At 44.5% G+C, this 24,146-nt stretch overlaps 1 protein-coding gene across 5 annotated transcripts in view; it reads right to left on the bottom strand.

Annotated features, from left to right (window-relative positions):
- The window catches only part of MYLK (myosin light chain kinase), a 325,041-nt gene that overhangs the window by 158,899 nt on the left and 141,996 nt on the right, over window positions 1-24,146 (bottom strand). For all 5 annotated transcript variants that reach the window (XM_045031718.1, XM_045031717.1, XM_045031713.1 and 2 more), the window contains 3 exons: window positions 12,126-12,333; window positions 8,770-8,818; window positions 1,790-1,955 (listed from right to left, as the gene is read on the bottom strand). In XM_045031718.1, the coding sequence (XP_044887653.1) occupies window positions 1,790-1,955; window positions 8,770-8,818; window positions 12,126-12,333 (423 nt within the window). The remainder of the gene's footprint in view (window positions 1-1,789; window positions 1,956-8,769; window positions 8,819-12,125; window positions 12,334-24,146) is intronic.

A 24,146-nucleotide genomic window follows, 5' to 3' on the forward strand; every position in this document is an offset into this window, starting at 1 on the left:
AATTAAAATGCAGAGCCCCCCAGACCGGTGGCCAGGACCCGGGCAGTGTGAGTGACACTGAAAATCAGCTCATGTGCCACCTTCGGCACGTGTGCCATAGGTTGCCTACCCCTGGTTTATACTATCACAGTCACTGGAGCTTACTAACTGTAACTGAAGTTTCTTCGAGATGTGTTGTCCCTATCTGTATTCTACATGTGGGTGTGCACGCCCACCATGCATCTGAGTAAAGAAATTCTTCAAAGCAGTGTTCGTGGACCTGCAGGTAAGCAAGTCGACTGATTGATATAGAACTCAGACGCAATCTTGAGGAGGAATTTGGGGTATAAATTAAGGGAGACCTTCTCTTTCTGAAATACTGTATAAAGAGTCTGCCATCATGGCTCCTAGCTCTTTGACCCTTCTGGCCAAAGTGATGGCCACTAAGACCACCACCTTCATGGACAGGTGGGTCACGGTACATGTTGCCATAAGTTCAAAGGGTGGACCTGAGAGTGTTGACAGGACAAGGTTAAGGTCCCATTGAGGCATAGATTTAATGACCAGTGGGAAGGTACTGATCAAGCCCTTCATAAATTGCATAGTAGCCAGATGTGTAAACACAGAACACAGGAGGAAGGCACTAATTGCTGCTAGGTGTACCCACAGCAAACTACGGGCCAGACCTGAAGTCTCTAAGGAGAGGAACTAGTCTAGAATAAACCAGAATGCCCTCCTACCAAGGGAATGTTGGTTGTGTTGTGCCCAGGCTGAAAAGTGCCACCATTTAGCCTGGTAGCAGGCTCTAGTAGAATCCTTTCTACCTTGGATAAGGATTTCCCGATCGGGGGTGGAGTATGAGTATTCTATTTTAGATGCCCATCCAAACACCAGGCCTGAGGTGGAGTGAGCCTGGGGTTGGGTGCTTGATTTTCCCTCCATCCTGGGTTAAGAGATCCTGAAATGGGCGGCTTCTGATAAATGGCATGTGGTCATCGTCTTGAAGCCCATAAGAGCTCCCCTAACACTCATGGGAAGCCCTGGAGGTGGACTTTTTGGGCTTCTGTGGTAAAGGCTCTGTTCCAAGGCTCGTGCCTGAAGGGGCACTGCTGGTCATTTGAGGCCAATATATGGTGGGTCTCTTGGGAATAAGGTCAGAGTGGGGCCTCAGAGCCTCCTCCATCAAGAACTTTTTTAGTTAGTGCTCTTGGACCTCTCTAGTTCTGGGTGGGAAGGATCAATAACTACTGTACTTTGCAGAGATGTGCACCTCACCCAGGCAGAACAGGCACCTTTGATGCTCATCACTGACAGAGAAGGAGCAAGGGCAGGAGATGCAATTTTTGAATCCCAAGACTCTGGGTGTAGTCTTGGGACCAGGGAAGATTTCCAGCAAATGGGGGCAGGGGAGAGAAACTATCCTATATTAACTATATAATATACTAACTATAACTACCAAGTTAAGAAATAAAAACTATTTACAGCAAGTCTCCATTACAGGTTATGCATGGAGAGAAGGAGGAGGTGATTCTGACTCAGGCCATGCAGTGGTAAGAAGGACCTGGAAAGGTGTTGACCCACACTGCTTCTTATACTCTTAGTCGGGAGCATAAGGGACACTATTGTGCATATGCTGGTCAATGGACACTGCTTTGAAGCATTTCTGGACACAGGTGTATGGCATGCATGCATACCCTCGTTTGGAAAAAAGACATAGCAAGACCCGCACTTGAGGAACCAACAGACTTCATCCTCCTATACTAGAAGCTATGAGGCAGAACAAGGACATTAACCCCTCAGGAAACCATACCTTAAACCAAGTTATTTGAGGCTGTGGTCGTCCTGTTATTTTACAGGAGAATTTGCCTGTCTGGCCTTCACGCACGATGACTCTGTTGGGTTTCGTAGCAAACTTTGGTGGACTTTCTCCCCAGATGCTTGGCCTGTTCTCCACTGACGGAACAGAAAATCTGCCCCTGAAAAGGCAATGAACATCTTAGCTTAGCAGAGGAGTTGTAACCTTTTCTTCTGGTTAGGCACACTTCAGAAAGTATATCAGAACAGTGGTCTGCCAACTGTGAAATAGTGTACGTGGTAACCAACATTGTGTTACAAAGGTACCAGCATAAGATGACAATTTTTGGCCAGAAGGACAAAATGTTCAGAAATCAGAAGCTGGCAATGTGTGGCCAATGTAAGGAACAAAATGCTGACTTATGATAAGGAGACACCCAGCATAGGCCCACATGTTGGAGACCACTGCTCTCAACTTCTCATGCAGCTGGACACTGTTCTTCTATGTGCCCTCATCCAACAAACACACAACAAGCACTCACACCTTTTTTTGACAATTCTGGTTGCTTATAACCAGAGCTGGGCAAATAGTCACAATGTACAAAATATTCATTTAAATCAGTCCTTTTTTTCCAAATCTGTTAATTGTCTGCCAACAGATATAGATTCACCCATATTTGTTAGCTGTTCAGAATTATTCTTCAATTATTTCACCCGTCGATGAGTGTGATAATCACATAATCACTTGTGGTTATGAATGACATTCACTTTTCACCACTGTTCTAATGTATGTACTTAAAATTCACTATTTTAGTAAATGTTTCTGCCAGGAAATTCATTCACTAGAATGTTCACAAAGTGACCATGAAAATGGCACAATCAAAACAAAGCAAATGAGTTTAGAAGTTCAAATTAATGATAATTAATAGCTTTTAGCAGGATTGGCCCAGCTTTGCTTATACAGATGACATAGCTATGGAACAAAGTGCTTTGCTATGGAAGTGACACTTCAACACTGAGTGAGGTCAGTCACATAACCTTGAAATACAAAACAGCATTGTAAGCAAGACAAAATAAGTGCCATTTATGCCTGTTAATGTCAAAAGGAGCTATCTGAATACAGCCATGGTATAATCAAGCCACACATTAGCAGAAGATAGTGATTATTTTTAGCCTTGAATTTCCGGCAAACCAAACCATTTTGGGGGCATTGATTTTCCACACAGCATCTTACTCACGTGCAAATGAGATGTGTAAATACCTCCCTTTTTCTATAAGGTATCAGAACACTAATACAGACCTCACAGCCTCAGTTCAAGGAGCTGCCAAGATATGATGGTGGCCATATGGGCTACTCGAGGATTCTGAGCAAGACAAGACCATGATGGAGAGGATTTAAACAGAGAACAGGAATACTGAATTTTTGGGGGCAAAACTGGTGCCTTAGCCTAAAGAGAAAGGCTAGTGCTTTGTAAAGAGGGTCACTCAGATAGTTCAGTCCCAAAATTTAGAAGGCATGCATGTGTGTGCATACGTGTGTATATCTATACATACATGTACACACAGGTGTATGTATATATACTGATACATCAAAAGAGAATATTAATTACCACTAGATTACTAGACGTACATACACACCCTTCCTAGGTTTTACAAAACCAAATACAAATAGCTATATTCATATTATTTTCTTTTTTTAAAATAACTCAAGAGTATTTTGGATTTAAGTCTTTTCATAACTGAAAATTCTGAAAGCTCTAAACAGGAGTAAAACAAAGGAGCAAAGAAAACAGGAGGATGAACCTTTTAATAACTATTAAAATCCACTGGATTAGGTCAGCTCTTTAGAAAGACAGAGCTAAATAGCAATATGACTATCCTTCCTCAGTAGGACTATTTGGGATGTGCATATTCCCCTAGCATGTTTGCAATACATATAATAGCACAAAAGAATCTAAAAAACCGGTTACCTACCTTTTCATAAATGATGTTCTTCGAGATGTGTTGGCTCATGTCCATTCCATTCTAGGTGTATACATGTCCAAGTGCGTGGTCATGGGAAATTTTTGCCTTAGCAGTATCCATAGGGCTGGCTGTGGCATCCCCTTGAGTGCCGTGCTCATGTGTCGGTATATCAAGTGCTGCCGGCCCGATGCCCTCTCAGTTCCTTCTTGCAACTCCAACAGAGGGGCAGAAGGGTGGGTAATGGAATGGACATGAGCAACTCATCTTGAAGAACAACTGTTACAAAAAGGTAGGTAACTGTTTTTACTTCTTTGAATGCTTGCTCATGTCGATTCCATTCTAGGTCACTCACAAGCAATGTCCATGGAGGCGGACTCAGAGTTCACAGACTTGCAGCTTGCAGCACTGCTCTGCCAAAGCCAGTGTCATCTCGAGCTTGTTGGGTAAGCACATAATGTGACATGAACATGTGGGGGCGGGGGCGGTCGGAGCTGCTTCCGTGCAGACTGCAGCATATGCATGCCCGGCGAGCAAAGGGTAGCCCGAGTGTCCTTCAACCCATGCAGCCTTGCATCAGTCTGCTCCAAAAAGAGTCCATTCCCATCGAACGGGAGGTCCTGGATAGAGGTCTGCATCTCTTGGGACAGGCTGGCGGTCTGAAGCCAGGAGTTGCACCTCATGACCACCGCCAAGGCGACCACCCTAGCTGCTGAGTCCGCCATGTCCCACGCCACCTGGAGAAAGCACCTAGTTGCCGTGATGCCCTCCTTCACCAGGGTGCCAAATTCATGGGCCAAACCCTGAGAGAGGGACTTGTTTAACTTACAGAGGGAGTCTGATAAGTTAAAATTGTACCTACGGAAGAGGGCCTGATGGATCATCACTCGGAATTGCAGGCTGGCTGTTAAATAAATTTTTCTCCCCAAAAGGTCCAGTCTTTTGGCCTCTTTATTTTTGGGAGTTGAACTGGTGTGCCCATACTTATCCTTTTTGTTGGCTGCAGAGACAACCAGCAAGCCTGGAAGTGGGTGAGTATAAAGGTGCTCGAACCCTTTGGCTGGGACAAAGAGCTTCTTTTCGGCCCTTTTGGAGGTGGGATGGATGGATTATGGGGTTTGACAGAGGGTCTTGGCAATTTTCAGGACCCCTTCAAGCACTGGTAGTGCAACACGTGCCAGGGTAGAGGCTGATAGGACATCAAACAAGGTGTCCACCTGCTCAGCCATCTCCTCCACCTCTAGGCCCAAGTTCTCGGCCACCCATCGAAGCAGTACCTGGTGTTTTTTAAAATCGTCCAGGGGGATGGCTCTCGAGGGTCCCGCAACCACCTCGTCTGGGGATGAGGACAATGACTGTACCACTAGGGGAGGCTCCAGGGCATCATCCCCCACGGGGAAGGGTTTTTTTGGGGTGGGCGCTGTCTCCTCTACCCTTACCTCTGAGTGGGTCTCATGCACCGACCCCAGTGCCGCTGGTGCCACCAGCCGTTGCTCTGAGCTGGCGGCAGATGAATGGTGCGAAAGGGGCGTAGTCATCACCAGCATGCCCCACGCACTCCAATAGGGCCACTGCGCTGGCCACTGGCTGTACTGCCAAAGTGACATCATAGATGTTGACACGGTCTCAGGTGCTCAATCACGCTGGTGGGGTCTTGGTGAGGGTGCCCTTCCGTGCTGGAGGAATTCCCTTCTGATGACCATGGTGGGGCTGTCAACACCTATGTCTGCCTGCTGACCACTGCCACCGGAGACCAGTGCCTGGAGTGGGAGGATCGGTGCCGGTATCAAGGGAACCAGTGCCAGGGCTGGGGGGGACCGGAAACACAATGGGGAGTGCTCTTACGGGGCAGGTCACCAAGATCTGTGCCAAGAGAATGACCTGCCCCGTAAGGAGGGTGAACAGTGCTGGTAGTACAGAGACCAGCGCCTCCCCCTAGGCGATCTTCGTTGAGATGGAGGGGATGGGGATCGCGGTGCTAGTGACTGATGGTGAGCCCCAGGATCTGGGCTGAGACACTGGAGATCTGTGGCACGGAGATGGAAAGCACTGCCTTATCTCGGAGGATCGGCAGCACTCCACAGCCCCCTGAGGGGTCTCAGCAGCTGGCTTGCTCTCACAGGGAGCCTTTGCTGCTTCCTACAGCGTATACGTTGCAAGCGGAGGCCTCTACTACTCTCACAGCACCGAGGGAACTTGGGAAGGTGTCGATGCTGCCTGAAGTTTGGGTCCCCTACTGCTCCTAGGGTGATGGATCCTTTAAGGGGCTAAGGGCCCCAACAGAAGAGGCATGTCCACATGGCTCCAGAGTGGCAGGGTGGCCCAAATTGGGTCCTTTGTCTGATGCACCATGGCCTTTCTTGCTCAGTGCCAGGGAACCATGCTTCTTCGTTTTCTTTCTGGGCACCAGCGATGGGGAGCAGTGCTGGGTGGAGCCTGGTGCCGAGGGTGCCCAGCACACCCAGGCTCTAGGCAGGTCTTAGCAGGATGGCTTGGAAGCCAGACAAAGGGCCACCTCCATGAGGAGAGCCCACAAACAAATATCCCGCTCTGAGTGCTGGGGCGAAAATTTTTACAAATGCGACACTTGTCCTTCACACATGATTCCCCCAATCCCTTGAGGCAGCTGCTGTGGGGAATCACTTACAGGTATAGGCCTGTTACAGTCTGCGCAGGCTTAAACCCAGAGACTGGGGCATGCCCCCCCTGGGGCGAAGTCCCCGCTGGGACTCTAACTTCTAACTACACTTAACAACTACTTAACACTAACTAGTATAAGCAACTATTTACAAGGCCCTAAGGCTTGAAGTCAGAAGAGACAAAACCGCTAGCCCTTGCTATACAAGGAAAGGTGCTCTGAGTAACCACCACCGGTGGTAAGAAGGAACTGAGAGGGCGGAGGGCAGGCAGCACCTGACATACCAACACGAGAGCGGCACTCAAAGAGGCACCACAGCCAGCCGTACAGATATCACTAAGGCAAAAATCTCCAACGACCGGGAACGTGGGCGCGTGCACACCTAGAATGGAATTGACATGAGCAAGAACTCGAAGAAGAACTAGTCACTTTCACTTGCTTGACTAGTCTATTTTCATCGCTGTAATCTGAGCGAAATCCAAAAAGTAAGTAAATAGGATTCATAGCGAAAAGGGAAATTAAAATACTCAGTACTAATCATCTGTGTTCTGATCACTAACACTGGAAAGGGAAATTATTTTTGTTTGAACCTAGGGGGGCCCATTTCCCCACTCAATCACAGTGGTGTGAATCAGGAACAAGCCAATTAAAGTCAATTGAGTTATAAAAAAGTGTAAAACTGCAGGTAATTGCAAGAAGAATCAGACCCAGAATTTTGAACCCCCAAACAACCATTTAATTATAAATGTTTGGTAAAGAGCACAGTCCATGCAGTGGAGAAATTGTCCTTTGTGCCAGCCTCAGCCCTGAAGTTATGTCTAGATACATTAGTCCATTACTGCCAGTGGTAGCAGTAATATGGGGCAAATCTTGATCTCAAACACACAGTTGTGCTGGGTACTGGGGTGGGGGGGAGGAAGGGGATCACCTTAAATATAGGAGAACACTCTTTTACAGTAGATTTCCCTTCTAAAATCTCAGTTTTTATCAATATCTGCTATGGCTTTAAGGATAATGCAGGTAGGAGTTTAGAATGCCAATGGGCAGGGATGGCAGGTGGGATGGTATTGCACTAAGGATACCATCACTGACAATAGGGTTGCCGGATGTCCCCGCACCCTGAACACCTTCCCGCACCCCACCCCCCTGCCCGGAGTCCCCTCCCACACCCCAAACCCCTCATCCCCGGCCCCATCCCAAGCCTGCACCCCCAGTCGAGTCCTCACTCCCCCACAGCCCAGCCTCCTGCCCCAGCCCGGAGCCCTCTCCCACACCCTGTACTCCTCATTTCTGGCCCCAGCCGGAGCCTGTACCCCCCCTGCTCTCCCAACCCTGCCCGGTGAAAGTGAGTGAGGGTGGGGGAGAGCGAGCAACAGAGGAAGGGGGGATGGAGCGAGTGGGGGTGGGGCCTTGGAGAAGGGACAGGGCAGGGGTGTTCGGTTTTGTGTGATTAGAAAGCTGGCAACCTTATTTAAAAAGCACCCACACCTAATCCTCAAGCTATCAAAATCCTTCCATTGCCTCCGTAAGAAAAGCTCTCATCAACCAAGTGCTTTGGTTGTGGCCATGGGTAATATTACAGAAACACCATTTGGCCCATTAAACTGCTTAGTCTCAATGATCCCAACTCAAGACAGTTTCATGAGTGCCAACTGCAAAAGGGCTAGTGAGATGCATCTTTCCAGACCTCCTATAAATGGGAAAGAGTTCACATCCCTGGTGAACCCGGAGTAAACTGTGCTTGTCTACACATTGATTCCTATGGGTGTATTCTCCCGACTGGCATGGGACAGGACTAGCTGAAGCAGATTACTGCCATCCCTTCTCAACAGACAAATGTCAATCCTCTGCATATATTATTCTCATGGATTTATAGACAGAACAGGTCTCACTGTAGCACACTGATTTGGGCTTATCCTGGTTACTTGTTTACAGGCATTACGTGGGCACTCCGCCACAGAATCTGAGCATTTCACAATCACTAATGAGGTCGGCCTTCTAGCACCTTCGGGAATTAGGTTAGTAGTGTTACCCCATTTTACAAACAGGAAAACTATGGCACTGCAGTGTTTTCCACAAGGCCACACGGGAATAGAACCCAGATCTCCCAGCTCTCAGTCTTGTGCCTTAACAAGACCACCCCCCTTCCTCCATTATTCAAGCCTCTGATGTTGGAAGAGAACGCCGCCAAGGTCACAATGTGTATTTTTAATCTGATCAGGCTTTATTAGGGGCTAAGTGGAAATCAAACTCGTTTTAATTGGCCCTCAAAGTAAAACTAAACAGTAATGTTAGACAGCAAAGTCACTTGAGGAAAAAAAATTCTCTAGTCTCTCCACAACCTTCACCACCAGACCTTGTGTTTTAAAGAACTCCATGGAGCCTAGAATTCTTACCCAAGGGGTTTGGCACTGGACGGCAGGCTGTATTTCTTCAAGGAGTTTCCTGTATGTTATAGAAAGACAACAAATTAGATGACTTATCATGGTTATTAGGTGCTACAGATACCAACATCTGTGTAAGTACTGTATTTCTTTCTCCTGCTTTCAAACAAGGATCAAGAAAATTAGAGGAGGAAGATACCTATGGTACAAGTTATTTTACCCACAATCTAACCAATGCAGTTGTATGCCCTTCAGTATAGGACTGTGTTTGGTTCAGACCTGTGTTAAATACTTAACTATTCACTAGATTTGGGTTCCAGCCAGAACTCCAATCTAATCATCCCTGAATATTAGGAATTTACAAATCCACTATCCACACTTTTGACTCAGGTCACAAAGACCCTTGTCTACTTATAACTAATATTGACTAATGATTAGAGAACATGACTTTCTCCCACACTGTATTCCAGTGGAGAAGGCATCAAACTACATGTCCAGCGTTCAAAGACCTGGATTCTGTTCTCAACTCTGACACTGGCTTACTGTGTAATTTTGGGAAAATTACTTAAAAGGCCAGTTTTCAAAACTTAGGACTTAACAGCTAAATTCTTGGCTCAGTTTCCCCATCCATAAAATAGGGATAATTTCTTATTCACCTTTGCAGAACCATTTGAGATCACTGGATGAAACACTATTATAAAATCCAAGTATTATTAATAATCATTTTTCAGAGTGGCAGGGTTAGAGAGTCATATGAACAGGCTATTCTTTTATTCATGTATTTGTCCATGTCACCTTTTCTTTTCGGAGTGCTTCTTTTCAAGATAATATAACCCACCCTACAGTACTGACAAAATATACACTGAGTACTTAGCACCATCTACTGGACAGACTAACAAAATAAACATTACTAGCTTTTTAACAGACAAAAATTGTCAATGAAATGGCAGATCAAGGGTGACAGTGAGAAAAACAACTATGGCAGCTGTCAAAAATGGAAGCTTCTTGAGATTTATAAGTATCTGCCATAGATCTCCTTTAAAACAAGTATACCAGATGGAATGGTACCAGTCAAAACTTCTGGGCAGGAAAGCTACATAGTGAATCAGTAATGTTTCTTTCAGACAACAACCAGTCCCCTATGCTTATCTTTGCTGGAAATAAACAGTTCTGTATTTTACATCAGTGGCGCATGGAGGATTATTAGAACAGAGACTTCTGTAGTTCCTAAACCCTACTGAGCTCAATCCTTGGGTGCTTTACTGCAAGGAAGTAAAAACAATAATGAATTCAGGACTGAATAGCCAATGTCAGGAAACTGATTTCAAACTCTGACCTTGTGCAACCTGTTGATTGCAACAAGTTAGAATCAGAAAAGGAAAGAATTTGCATAAAATGTTTCCAACAGAAAGTAATAATGATCATGCCAGATACATGCATATTTCAGTTTGCACGCTGGGGATTTCCATAAGAGGTCTTTGACCATGAATAGACAAACTTTTTTTTTTTTTCCAGGAAAGGATCAAGTTGGGCAAGATATACCGTGGGAATTCAACAGGAAGCCAACAACCTGAAGGGCTTTGGTATTCACCAGAACCGTGAAAAGAGGCACATTGGCCAGCTTGCAAACAGAGAGTAGCACTGAAGTCAATTTCTAACACTTTTCTCCGGCTTTGTGTTACTGGAAGTTTTAAATTTAGCAGTGTAAGGCTTTGTCTACACTGCCAATTGAAGGGCAAAACTTTTGCTGTTCACAGGTGCTTAAAAAGCCCTCCCCCCTCCAAAAGACAAAAGTTTTGCATCAGCAAGTGGCAGTGTAAACAGCTCATTGTCAGCAGAGGCGCTCTCCTGTCCACGTGAACCCCGCTCGTAGGGGGTGGAAGTATTTTGTTGGCAAAAGTGCTGACAAACAGCGTTTACACTGCCCGACTTTTAGCGACAAGTGTAAACAAAGCCTTAGATTATCTAATATGCAGATGTGCCTTTCTGAATTCCCATTTTGATCTTAGATGCTTCCCATGTGACACAGACATATGTGCAAACTGAACCATATATTGAGCATAGCTGGGAGATCCTCAAGAAATGCAGACTTTCACTTGTGATGCTACTGTGTTCTAAAAGCATCTGTAATTGGTGCCATCACTGTATCTGACAGTCAGTTGCTATTTCCCTCAGAAATCTGTGGTTTCCATGGCTATTGGCCTAATCCTGAGAGGTGGCTTCCATGGAAGTTAACGGTGCCTTAGCAGCCCCCAAGATCAGGCCCTTTGTTACCCAGCCATTTTAAGGCATATGAAGCTAAAACAACACCTACCTTAGCACTTCACAAGTGCGCGCACACACACACGCACACACACACACAGTTAGAACTCCCCTGCTTCTGGGGAAAGAAGAAGGTGACAGGCAAAAGATTACTGTTTCTATTGAGCAGGCTCCTGCCAGGTTCCAAAACAGTGGACAAGAGGGTGGCCAGACTTCCAGAAAAACTTGATTTCTGCAGCCAGAGGACTGAAGATTCCTGTGGTAGATTTCCCTAAAGGGATATTTTGCTATCAAACCCTTGCCCATGGAATTACAACATTCATGAGGTCTTGCTTATACTTTTATTGGTATCAATTCAACATCTTTACAAATGACAAGAGGAAACTTATGGGTCTGATCCAACACCCAGTGAATCCAATGAACACTGGTTCAAGCCTTTAATACTTAACACAAACTTATTTCATACAGGACACTGATTAAGTGAGTTTTTTCTTGATCTGGATTTCCATTTTAAAAAAAAATCTAGAAAAATTCAAAATACGAGGTGCCATCTGTGATAAGTACATGTCAAACTGTCTTGTACATCCAACCTCATTAAATGCTACCGTACATTGCTGTAATAAAGCCATGCAATGATGTTCAAAGATTCCATTGTTTTAAATTAAAACCTCCCCTTACATTTTCAAAATGTCATACCAGGTTTTAGCAGCAAAGCTCCTATTAATTGCCCTGGTATTCTTGTCGCTCATTTCCCATTCTGTACTGATACAGACCCCAAATATGGAGGCACCCAAGGTAAGTGGAAACACTTCTGAAGATTTGGGGCTATGTGACTTGCTCCTAGCATCAGAAAGAATGAGTGCCAGGTGGGATTAGAACTAAGAAACTCCTGGCCCCTAACCTTGTGCTAAGACCACTCTTCTCAATGAGAATGGTGATGAGGCTAATACCAAGTGCTACTTCTGCATTAGTGATCAACATTTTACATACAGGTTGGATCTTCACCCGTCAGTTTGATAATCTCATCTATCTTTCCCCCTTTAGAGGGTGTGTTTTATCATACCCATGATTATATTTAAGGAACAGAAGAGTAATATTCCTCTTACCTTCCACAGTTAGCTCCACTGTCACCTGGCGAACTCCACCATCATTTGCAGCCTCACAAGTGTATTTACCACCATTTTCCTCTTGCACATTTTTGATCACTAAGCTGAAAATCCCTCGAATGCTGCGGTCCACTGCGTAATACTCTCCCTCTGTGATGGGAAGTCCATTTCTGTACCATGTGATTTGAGGTTCTGGATAGCCCCTGACCTAGAAAGATGGGTTGGGAAGAGGAGAGGAAGAAGAAAAACATCACAAGTGATTTTATCAATAAGAAATGCAGGATATTGAGCAATACTGTGGAAAGTTCTTGAAGCAGTAACTGTTAAACACATAAAAAACTTTGCAAGCCAAATGGCAGAACCTAATGAAACAGAGAAACTACTGGACAAATCAAAATGTTAAACTCATAATACTACTCAAGCAGATATCTATGCAGTGAAAGTTTTCCATTAGAACGATTTGCCTGCAGCAACATATTAAACTCACCAATGAGGAATTCTGAGGCCCAGGTTCCAAGTATATAGAAATTCAAAGGCAGAGCAACTACTGTACATTTAAGTATGCAGGGCCTTTAGGCCAAATTTTTCTAACAGGGTTGCCTGCAGTTTGGCTGCTACTGGAAATGGTATTTATGCACCCACATGAAAGGGACTTTATTTTCCAGTGTGCTGAGCACCTATAGCTCCTATTGACATCAGCGGAAGCTATGGGTACTCAGTCCCTCTGTCAACTAACCCACTTTTATTTAGGTACCGAAAAAGAGAAATTAAGGGTCCACATTTGAAAACATGCCTTAACAGCCACTCAGGTGCCTTGGTGGTGGGCACAGCACAGGACCCTAGAAAGATCAGATACCTCTCCCCCATACTATATTACAGGGGTAGGCAACCTATGGCACAGGTGCCGAAGGCGGCACATGAGCTGATTTTCAGTGGCACTCAGACTGCCTGGGTCCTGGCCACCGGTCTAGGGGGCTCTGCATTTTAATTTAATTTTAAATGAAGCTTTTTAAATATTTTAAAAGCCTTGTTTACTTTACATACAACAGTAGTTTAGTTATATATTATAGACTTATAGAAAGAGACCTTCTAAAAATGTTAACGTATTACTGGCAAGCAAAACCTTAAATCAGAGTGAATAAATGAAGATTCGGCACACCACTTCTGAAAGGTTGCCAATCCCTGCTATATTAAATGGATTCAGTCTATTGGTGAGCGAGTACATACACGCATAATCGACTATAAAATGACAGTAGCAAGTTCATTGCAGAAGAGAACCATGTTAATTTTTTGAAAAGAAAGGAGAGGATGTGGGTAGCTCATCATCTGCTGCAGGTATTACTGATAGCTTCACATTTTGAGCCAGATTTTCAGCTGCCATAAATTGTCATAGCATCATCTACTTCAATTAAACCATTCACATCAGCTGAGGTTGTGGCCTTTTCACTCACAGAAGCAAGAAAAAACCCAAAAACCAGACATGCCCCTGATTTCCTCACATAATTAACTGTTCAGGCAATGGTTCTTCCCATACTTCATGAGAAGAGCCACCACTTTATGCCTTTGTATGTGTCAAGTCACACTAATGCAGCCAGCAAAGTAACTCGGCTACAACATTTTCACCTTCCTTCCCTAATCCCTAACTGATAATTTAGCTCCCATTTCCTTGATCAAACATATTGTCTTTGCCTTAAATTCTTAATAACTGAATGGATCAAGAAGAAATGCCTCATGCTGTCCTCCATGTCCTACTAAGGAGAAGGAATGCTGCAATCTGCTCTATTTTATGGAAGTTGGGCTTCCTAGCAAGTTGCCAATTTAGCTGCCCAGCAAAATTTAGATGCTCTGTCTTTAGTTGCGCATAACTTAGTTTATTCAGATTCCTCCAACATTTCCTCCCTGCCTTGATTCAGCTGTCCGTTTCCTTTTCCTGTACCACTCACTCTCCTAGTTACAATTTTCAGCAGTACCACCCATACTCATTCCTTTGTTCTCTTCTTTCAAAACCAGCCCTTTAATTTTTAATCCAATCCCTCTTCACACCAGCTGGGTTTCTCTTCTGCTGGAGCCTAACATTCCGATCTGTAAGACTTTTTTTAGAACCACAGCACTTACAGTAGTCAGAAGTCCTTTCCCTTCCATTAACTCCACAGGTCCTAGTTACTTTTGTTAGTGACATGGCAATCCACACTCCGTCACATTAATTACTTAATATACAGTATGTCATTACAGGACATTTTATGTTTCCCACTGTAGGCAACATAATGAATGTACTGGAGGAGCTTTCTATTTCCAATCTAAATATCTAAAGCTTTTCCCAAGCCCATCTTTACTTAAATAACATCAAGGTCCTTTGGTGAAAGTGTAACCCACACACCTCCTGGGTGTGGTGCTCTGTCCCATCTAGTGGCATTGAGACCACTTAGAGAGAGATTAATGAGTCTGCTCTGCAGCCTTAGCTAAGAACCATATGGCTTTTAGCTCATGCAGTAGAGGCTCATGCACTAAACTCCAAAGGTCCCAGGTTTAATCCTGCCCACCATCGACCGTGGTCTGTTGGTGTTACAAAGTGGGGGCTTGTCCTGGATTTCAACTGGGAAGTCTCTGAAGCTCAGGACCCGCTTCCTCAGTTAGGGGAAGTATGTAACCCACACACCTTCTGTGTGTGGTGCTCTGTCCCATCTAGTGGCACTGAGACCACTTAGAAAGAGATTAATGAGTCTTAGCTAAGAGCCATGTGGCTTTTAGCTCATGCATTTAGCTCCAGAGATTCCAGGTTCTATCCCGCCCACTGACGACCAGGGTCTGGTCGGTGTTACAAAAGCTCTTTGGAATTCTTCAGCAATGGGAGGCATTATTATAAATAAAAAGAGCCACTGAATCTCTTAACTCCATGTAGTTATCCTCACAACCTCCCTGTAAGGTAGGGAAATGCTATTATCCCCATTTATGGATTTGGAACAGAGGCACAGAGAAGCTAGATGATGTGCCCGGAGACACACAGGATGTTTGCGGTGGAACAGGAATTGAACCCAGGTCTCTCACAGCTCAGACTAATACTATAAGCACTAGACTGTCCATCCTCTCTCCATGTTATGTGGCCATGCATTTCATAGAGCACAAGGTCCAACAACACACAGACTGTGCATCCACTATACTCGTTTATATTTCATGGTCAAAAAGATTACCACAGGGTCCTCAAGCTACAGGAACATTGTTTAAAAATAAATAAAAACACACCAAACAAATCTCTATCATAATTTAAAAGCTAAATAGGAAAGCTCACCCAGAGATGTTCATGTAGCAGAAGGGAAACATCTTCTACGCCACTGGTCCCCAAGCTGTGGGGCACTCCCCACTATGGGGCACAGAGGAACGTTTGGGGGGCTGCAGCAGGGCCATGGGGGGCAGGGAGGGAGCACCACCCAGCTCCACTCTGCCCCCAACTCCACCATGGCCCCAATTGCAGCTTTGGCTCCCGGCCAGCACCACAGCCCGAGCCCTGCTCGCAGCCACGGCCCCTGCTCCGCTCCCAGGCTCAATCCCAGCCCCTTGCTGCAGCTCCTGACTGCGGCTCCCGGGGAGGCATGAACAGATTCCATTACTGGTAAGGGGGGGAGTGGGGGATGACAGAAAAAGTTGGGGACCACTGTTCTACACAATGTTTGACACCTAAAACATCTGGATTCTGTAACCATAGTATTAGGAACGGTCAAAAACCAGTGGGAGAACACTTCAACCTCTCTAACCACTCAGTGACAGACTTGAAGGTGGCAATTTTGCAACAAAAAAACTTCAAAAACAGACTCCAAAGAGAAACTGCTGAACTTGAATTAACATGCAAACTAGATACTATTAACTGTGGTCTAAACAAAGACTGGGAATGGTTGGGTCATTACACCAATTGAATCTATTTCCCTATGTTAAGTTCTCCTCACACCTTCTATGGGCCATCTTAATTATCACTTCAAAAAGTTTTTTTTCCTCCTGCTAACGATAGCTCATCTCAATTGATTAGACTCTGCCTGTTGGTATGCATACTTCCACCTTTTCATGTTCTCTGTATGTATAAATATCTCCTGTCTGTGTGTTCCATTCTATGCATCCGAAGAAGTGAGCTTTAGCTCACGAAAGCTCATGCTAAAATAAATTTGTTAGTCTTTAAGGTGCCACAAGTACTCCTGTTTTTTTTGCGGATACAGACTAACACGGCTGCTACTCTGAAATCTGTCAAAACTGTTTTTCAATGGATTTTCTACAAAACACTTGTCTTAAGAAGTGTCTGCTTCCATTGAAAGACCAAATGCACAAGAACTGAACAGTTCTCAGCCAAAACCAAAAGTTTGGTTTTGACTGATAACTGTTGATGATTCTGCACTGGTATAAAAGTGGCTTGAGCCACTGCAATTTATCCCAATCAGAACCTCTGAACACTAGTGCAATGCATCTGCCCCAAGGGTTTGTACCAGGGCTGCTACATCTGTGCAAAAATCCTAGGGTAGACAGGCCCTAAATTCTCCACTGACTATGAAATTAAAGTGAATGCCCTTTCTCCCAATTTTTAATACACAATAAGATGTGGAATTTAGGAAAACTCTATCTTCAAAAATGTGTTATGATCCACTGTTAACTCTTTAGTCTTCATTGCCCCCCTGGGAAGAAGGTCTGATCTCCCCTACGTGGATTAAGAGACTGAGCCACAGAGGGGTTGAGGGACATGAGCAAAGCCAATGGTAATTAGGGACAAAGTGTTAATTAGAATTGAATTTCGATGTTAAGCCACACACAGTAGGAGATATTAGGTTTCAGGAATTTTAGATGAAATAGAATTTAAAATTATTGTTTTATACACACACGTTTAGGACCAAGAAGACTGTCATAAATATTCAGAAAGCAGCTATTTGAGCGGGATGCAGAAAGGAGGTTCTTTAATAGCTACTTCATTTTTTGGCCAGAATGGGCCAGATTCTAAGCTGGTGTAAATCAGCACAGCTCTACTGAAGTTACACTAGCTATGTCAATTTGCAGCTGCTGAGAATCCAGTCCATAAGCATAATTCATCTGCCTCACCTCACCCAAGACACATGCCTAAAACACACACACACACACACACGCAGAATGTATAGACTCGTAGATGCTAAAGATATAGGAAAAATATCACTCCATTTCCCTGCCAGTGCAAAATTGTTCCCTACAATATTTCTTCTAGTGTATGGTCCAGTTCAGCTTCAAATGGCCCATGCAATGGGCTTCCATTACTTCTTTTGGAGGCAACAGTTACACCATTTAACAGATCTCTAACTGGAAGAATTTTCCTGAGATTTAGGCCATGTCTACATTTCCCAGCTTACAGCAGCACAGATATAAGAGCACTCCTGTAGCCACGTTATGCCAATGGGAGAGAGATCTCCTGTCGACAGAATAAAACCAGCTGAACGAGTGTCGCTGTGCACATGAGTGCTTATGCCAGCAACACTTACGTTGCTCAAGGTGTGCGTTTCTTTCATACCCTCAAGCAACAAAAGTTTTGCCAACCTAAGTGCTATAGTTGGCATGGCCTTAGTCTACATTTTTGCCTTTTTTTGTCATAGTATTCCCAACTCCAACTTGGACCACAGTAGATCATTCCTACTGTCAGGTAAGAGTTAAAATTTAGCTAACAGCTAAGACAAAGACCGCAGAACAACAGGAATGCTTCAGCAGCAAGGACACTGACAACTGTAAACAACTGATAAGCTTATATGGTCAATGCCTGCCCAGTAACTCAGCTCTTACAACAGAACAAACCCTCCCTTCACAGCCCACTGGATATCTGTAAGCACTCATCCCTACCACCACCACCCCACATCCCGCCTCCTTTCCCCACAAGGTAGTCATAGACATTTGATGCAATTAGAATGACCTCTATATGTACGTACTGTTCTTATTTTTATCTTTGTTCAGGGTTTTCTCTTGACTTGTAAGAATGCGTCTCTGTATGTACAGATAAATGCAAATGAATTGATAACACAATATATATATAACTGGCCACTATGGCACCATATTTTTTAAGCTCCTCATCAGTCTTCCTAGTACCATGAATAAACCCCCTTCAGTATTATCTGTGCTTGCCTGATTCTTGGGGAAAATAATCTTCTTGCCTAACAGTTTTGGCACAGCAAGCAGGATGTGATCGGGAATCCTCGGAGAGTTTCTCACAACCAGGGATAGAGGTGAGTATCCTTTTACTTACCACCTCTACTGTACATCTTGATTTGGGACTCCCCGAGACATCCCTTCGCACTCCCTTTTTAATATGAACCACATATAGGACGCACAGACCAGAGGACTGAATGGAACTGTGTTTGTGGCCAAGTTTTTGGAGTGCAGGGATCGCTGGAAGCGAAGGCTGCATCACCAGTTACTGAGCACCAGAGTGGGTTCTGCAGTAAACTGAGTACAAGGGTGTGCTCAGTCAGTCTCCCCTGAAGCACTGCTTAAGTGGGTTTCAGGAAGCTGGGATACAATGTCCTATGAGTTGCCCCAGAATGTGTCAATGATTCCCTCTACGGGAGGGAGACTCATTGGCCTGCCCCAGGGTGCACCAAAGATACTCTCTACAGGAGGGAGACTCATTGACTGGCTCCGGGAAACATCAATGATGCCCTCTACGGAAGGGAGGCTCATTGATTTTATAAAAGGGAAACATGAGAAGGTTCAAAAGACGATCGCAAAAATGGATGGAATGAGGGTATGAGTATGATGGACAGTGTGTTGTGGTGGTCTGGTCAGACGAAAGGAAGATTAGAGAAGGGGACTGTAAAAATGTATTGAGAATATGAAAGGAAACTACAAGAGTTGGAAATACTCCAAAAGGCTCTTACATCAGAGCTAAATCAAAAGGCAGATTGCAACCGCAAGCTGAGTAAGCTTGAAGCAGAAAACAAGGCTCTAAAAGCAAAACTAAAAAAAAAGCCCAACTCCTATGCACATCGTATTGTTGCTACCATACAACAGAAGGGTAATTTTACTGACCCTGACTCAAGCAGCAATACTGAGAAAGACCAAAATGAAATTAATTGGAAACACCTTGAGAAACAAATTCAAAGTTGGAACCTGGCACACACGGGGGAAGATCAAGATAATTGACCTCCTCTTTCTCCCCCCTTTTAACCCAGAATTAAGTGCCAGTGCTCCCTTGGCTCCTCTCCAAGTGACCACTCGGTGGTCAGGAACAGGTGAAAACAGAGTGGCTCATAATACTTATAAGTACATTCCTCTCAGCACAGAGGAAATAAAGGGCTTACTGAAAGATCTCCCTGATCTAAAGCCCCAAAACCCAAATTTGATATTCTGGAAAAGAATAAACCAGATGGTTACCATCTATACGTTACATCCCAAAAGGGATCTTTATATCTTAACAAAAGCTAAATGCCCCGATCTATCATGGGCCAAGATCCCTACAGAAGAACACCGAAACAGCATTTGGGCCTCTGTTAAATCTGAAAATGATATGACCCGTGCCTGCACCGAGTTTAAGGACGCTGTCCAAGAAGCCTTGGGGAATGGAGCTGGTAATTGGGGACTGATCGTGGGCTGCGTACAACGCAAGGCCGAGCCTGCGGCTCAATACCGAGAGAGAAAATGAGAGATGTATTCCAACACTGCAGGCCTTGCAGACCCAAAGAAAACAGATCAGGGGTTTCTAAAAATGTTAAAGGATGGTTTTAATTCCCACCTGCAAACAGCCCTTAATTTGGGAGTGAACCCAAGCTCTTATTATGAATCCATCTGTATGTGGGCCTCTGAATGTGCAGCCAAACAAGCTAAAAAAAATAAGGAGCAAGGCTACTCGTGTTGCCATGGTAACAGCAGAAGATCATGTAGCCTGTTATAATTGTGGTTGTCTCGGGCATACCCAAAAGTACTGCAGGTGCAAGGCCCAAAAGCCTAGTCAGGGACACAATCATGGCCAGTTGAATCCCTGCAGCACCTCACTGCCCTTTCAGTCTGGTCCCCACCCCTGCTCCCCCCCACACAGTGTTTTGTATGTGTGGAAACCGGACACTGGGCAGCTGGATGCCCAAGCCGAGCAGCCATGGGCAACTGGCCCCAACCGGTATCTCAACCAGCTGCCAACCCTTGCTCACACCTAAGCAAAGAGCAAATGGCCAGGCTTTTAAATTCCATGCCCCGCTAGGATCCAGCTGCCCCCCCTTGCTCATCAGTACTGCTAATGCAGATATAAATCCTTTGAGGCCACACTTACAAGCATGAATTAGGGGCCGGCCATGCACAATTCTTGTGGACATGGAAGCGTCTGTTTCCGTTACTGACCTCCCCCTCCCCACTACTAAACAGTATGCTACTACAGTATTTCAGGGGTAGGAGGTGCACAATTCATGGCTTATAAAAGCTATCTATTCTTCTGGACTCAGCCTTTTTTTTTAAATGTAGTTCCAAATGCAGAGGGGACTATTTTGGGCAGGGACGTCCTCTGCGACCTTGCAGCAATTCTTAATCTCGCGCAGAGTACAGTTACTGATAAATTTATGCGTACTCATACCATTCTGCTCCGTAATGATAAACTTCTCTCTTCTGTTGCAACTGCCAAATCCGTGGCTCTCACTTGGGACACCTCTAACCCTTTTCCAAGAATTATGTTCCAGGTTCCCCTCTGTTTGGGCAGAAAATAAATGGTCTTGCAGTTCGATGCCTGCTCATCTTTGCCCATCCATCCAGATTACCTGTCAACTCCCTCCACCTACCAAGCAATACCCTCTCAAACCTGAGGCCATGGATGTGGTAGGTAACATTATTCACTCTTTACTTCAGCAAAATATACTGGTTCCTTGTGGAGGTGCACCCTCTTAAGCCCAGGACCCTCCAGAAACCCCCTCTTGAGTGGACATACAGGAGGGAGATCAAGTCATGGTAAGAACATACAACCCTGGGATATTTCAGCCAAAATACTCCGGCCCGCACATGGTATTGGCCCATACAGATACCTCTATGAAAGTGCAAGGAATTCCAACATGGGTTCATATAACCAGAATAAAAATGTATAAATAAATTCGTTTTGTTTATATTGTATCCTTTTAGGTAACAAACGTAACTCCCCACGTTAATCCTCCTGGCAAACGTACCTGATGCAGCCTCCTGGGACTGCCCTTAGTACATGTTATGTTACACAAGATGCCTGTTTCAAAGCTGGCCAGTATGTGCAACTCCCTACAGGAGACAGCAGTGAATAGGTAAAAAAACAAAAAACAAAACAAAACAAAAACGGACACTTGGCTTGCCCCCAGACCGACCACCTGGGACCTATCATGGCTACAGCTCGCCTCCAAAAACATCCAGGTTCCAAGATCTCAATCTGACTACCACAGCCCAGGAGCAGTCTTCGGCTCCCTCCCTGCATTTCACTGGATCTGGACTGTAACTGGGTATTTAGCTCCAGGGGACGTGGGCACACACATATAGGACCCCCAATTTTGGGATGCAAGGTCATACAATTCTTGGGTCAAAGGCCAAACCACTCAAGCCCTTAAGCATACTAACACCAGGTTATCTTATGCTCTAACTGCAATTGCTGTAGGCATAGAGGATTTTTACAAAATCATTGAGAAACCTCAGATGCTATAGTCAACCTGGCCAAGTCACAAGCTAAAGGTTGTGCTTGTGATATGCTGCCTTGTGATCTGTTTAACATTGCAAAAGAAAACATGTTAGATGTATGCCTGGGTTTCCCCCAATCCCATACCCTTTCTTTCCCCACCCTTGCCCACATTGCAGGCATTTCTACTCAACTGATAGTAGCCTCTTTACTTCCTCCAGACTCATCCTTCTCCTTTTAATTTTCTTCTTGTGTATGCTTCTGTTATCCCTACCCATGTGTTTCCTCCTCCTTTCTGTTTTAAGTCTATTGGATATGTAACTAACAATATGGTGTACAAAGTAGGGTTGTCCGGAAACCTGGCACCATCTCCTGGTAATGCTACACTGATGACAACCTCGGACTGTTGTACAGAAACAAACAGTTACGTTGTGTGTTCCTGTTCCACCCTTCGTCCTTTAATCTTGTCCTCTTCTGTTGTTGTGGATGTCCTTCCTCTTGCAGATGGTGAAGTTGCTGTATAAGTATCCGCTACTCAGTGGTGTTTCATCACCACTGCATCTTATTACATGTACGGACCATTACAGTGCCAGGCAAATGCTTCCATGTGCCTGCAGATTACTGACTCATTTACCCCAGGTGATGTGCACCTCCCAGGCCGTGTGTTCACTAAAATGACAGCGGCTCCTTGGTGGCATAACAACCTATACCTGGACAATACACTAGTTCAACTGGCCAAGGAGGTACTACTCAAAGTGGTCCTGGCTGCTGCATCTGCGTTTACCACTGTTCATAACCACGTCACCAAAGGTCACATTCCAACCAAACTATCACCTGACTGGAAGATCCTCTTCATAATGCATCCTACAGCCCCATCTCCTGGTGGACTATTGTCCAAACAATTGATGCTGCTGCTGCTTCTATATTTGTGTTGCTAACCTCTCTGGTCATGTGTGGGTATTTTAGACACATGCTTAAAAATCTTACTATGTTTCCTACCTTTACCCCCTTCCTCCTCCTACCTCCCTTGGGCAACCCTAAAACAGATCATGTATATCAAAGCATTTGAAGTATTGACTTTATCTCATCTAAAAGTTCTATATGTCAACAGGAGGGCACTGTCAGGCAAGAGTTAAAATGTAGCTAACAGCTAAGACAAAAACCGCAGAACAAGCAGGAATGCTTCAGTAGCAAGGACACTGACAACTGTAAACAACTGATAAGCTTATATGGTCAATGCCCGCCCAGTAACTCAGCTCTTACAACAGAACAAACCCTCCCTTCACAGCCCACCGGATATCTGTAAACACTCCTCCCTACCCCCTCCCACCTCCTTCCCCCATAAAGGTAGTCATAGACTTGATGCAATTAGGATGACCTCTACATGTACGTACTGTTCTTAGTTTAATCTTTGCTCAGGGTTCTCTCTTGACTTGTAAGAATGTCTGTCTCTGTATGTACAGATAAATGCAAATGAATTGATAAGACAATGTATATAACTGGCCACTAGGGCACCATATTTTTGAAGCTGCTTGTCAGTCTTCCCAGTACAGTGAGTAAACCCCCTTCAGTATTGTCTGTGCTTGCCTGATTCTTGGGGAAAAGAATCTTTTTGCCTAACACTACCCAACACTTCAGTTATGGATAGGCATCTACAGATACCTCTTCAGTATCATTTGGCTGAGTTATACATAAATATTTTTTCAATTTCTTCCATGTGTGTTTATTTTGTACATGATATTGGTATGTTTTTAGACATATGCATGTCTAAGAAGCTGCGGAAATTCCATACCAAAAATTAAAATACAGGCTGATCGACATGCGATTTCCCTTTGATGGGTTAAGTCATTCCCTTCCCTAGCTCTATTTTTTTGTTCTTTAATATAAGGCTTGAAAATGAAATGGAGAGGAAAGTTTGCAGCACTGCTCTACTGAAAGGATTTATTTCAGGTTTGTGTTTGGAATGTGTTTCAAACCGAGCCAGACCCACTCTGAAAGACATAGCCTTGCCATAAAAGTGTCAGGGATCCTTAAATGAATCACTGGTTACTGGGTTTTATGCTGATGGACCAATTCCAGAACTGCAGCAGGTTTTATATTCCTCTCCTAACCTTTCCAGAGCTCAGTAAAAACATCTGCCTTGAATAATGCATCCACAGCAAGGAGGAATCTATCTGCTTATCTAATGCCCTGCAGCATAGGGCTATAACCTTTATTTACTGCCTTGTCCTTTCTTTGTATGAATATCTCCAATTCTGATGAGACTCTGGCCTTTCACTCCAGTCTCTCCAACAAACATTAAAAAAATGCTGACAACAACAAAAATTAGTGAAGATCTTTTGTATGGTACTGTACATGTTTAGAGTTTTGGGCTGTGAATGTCAACTGCTGAATCTTCCTAAAAAGTCCAGTTAATATAAACACAC

Source organism: Mauremys mutica, chromosome 10 (assembly GCF_020497125.1).
Source record: "Mauremys mutica isolate MM-2020 ecotype Southern chromosome 10, ASM2049712v1, whole genome shotgun sequence".
NCBI classification, from domain to species: Eukaryota; Metazoa; Chordata; order Testudines; family Geoemydidae; genus Mauremys; species Mauremys mutica.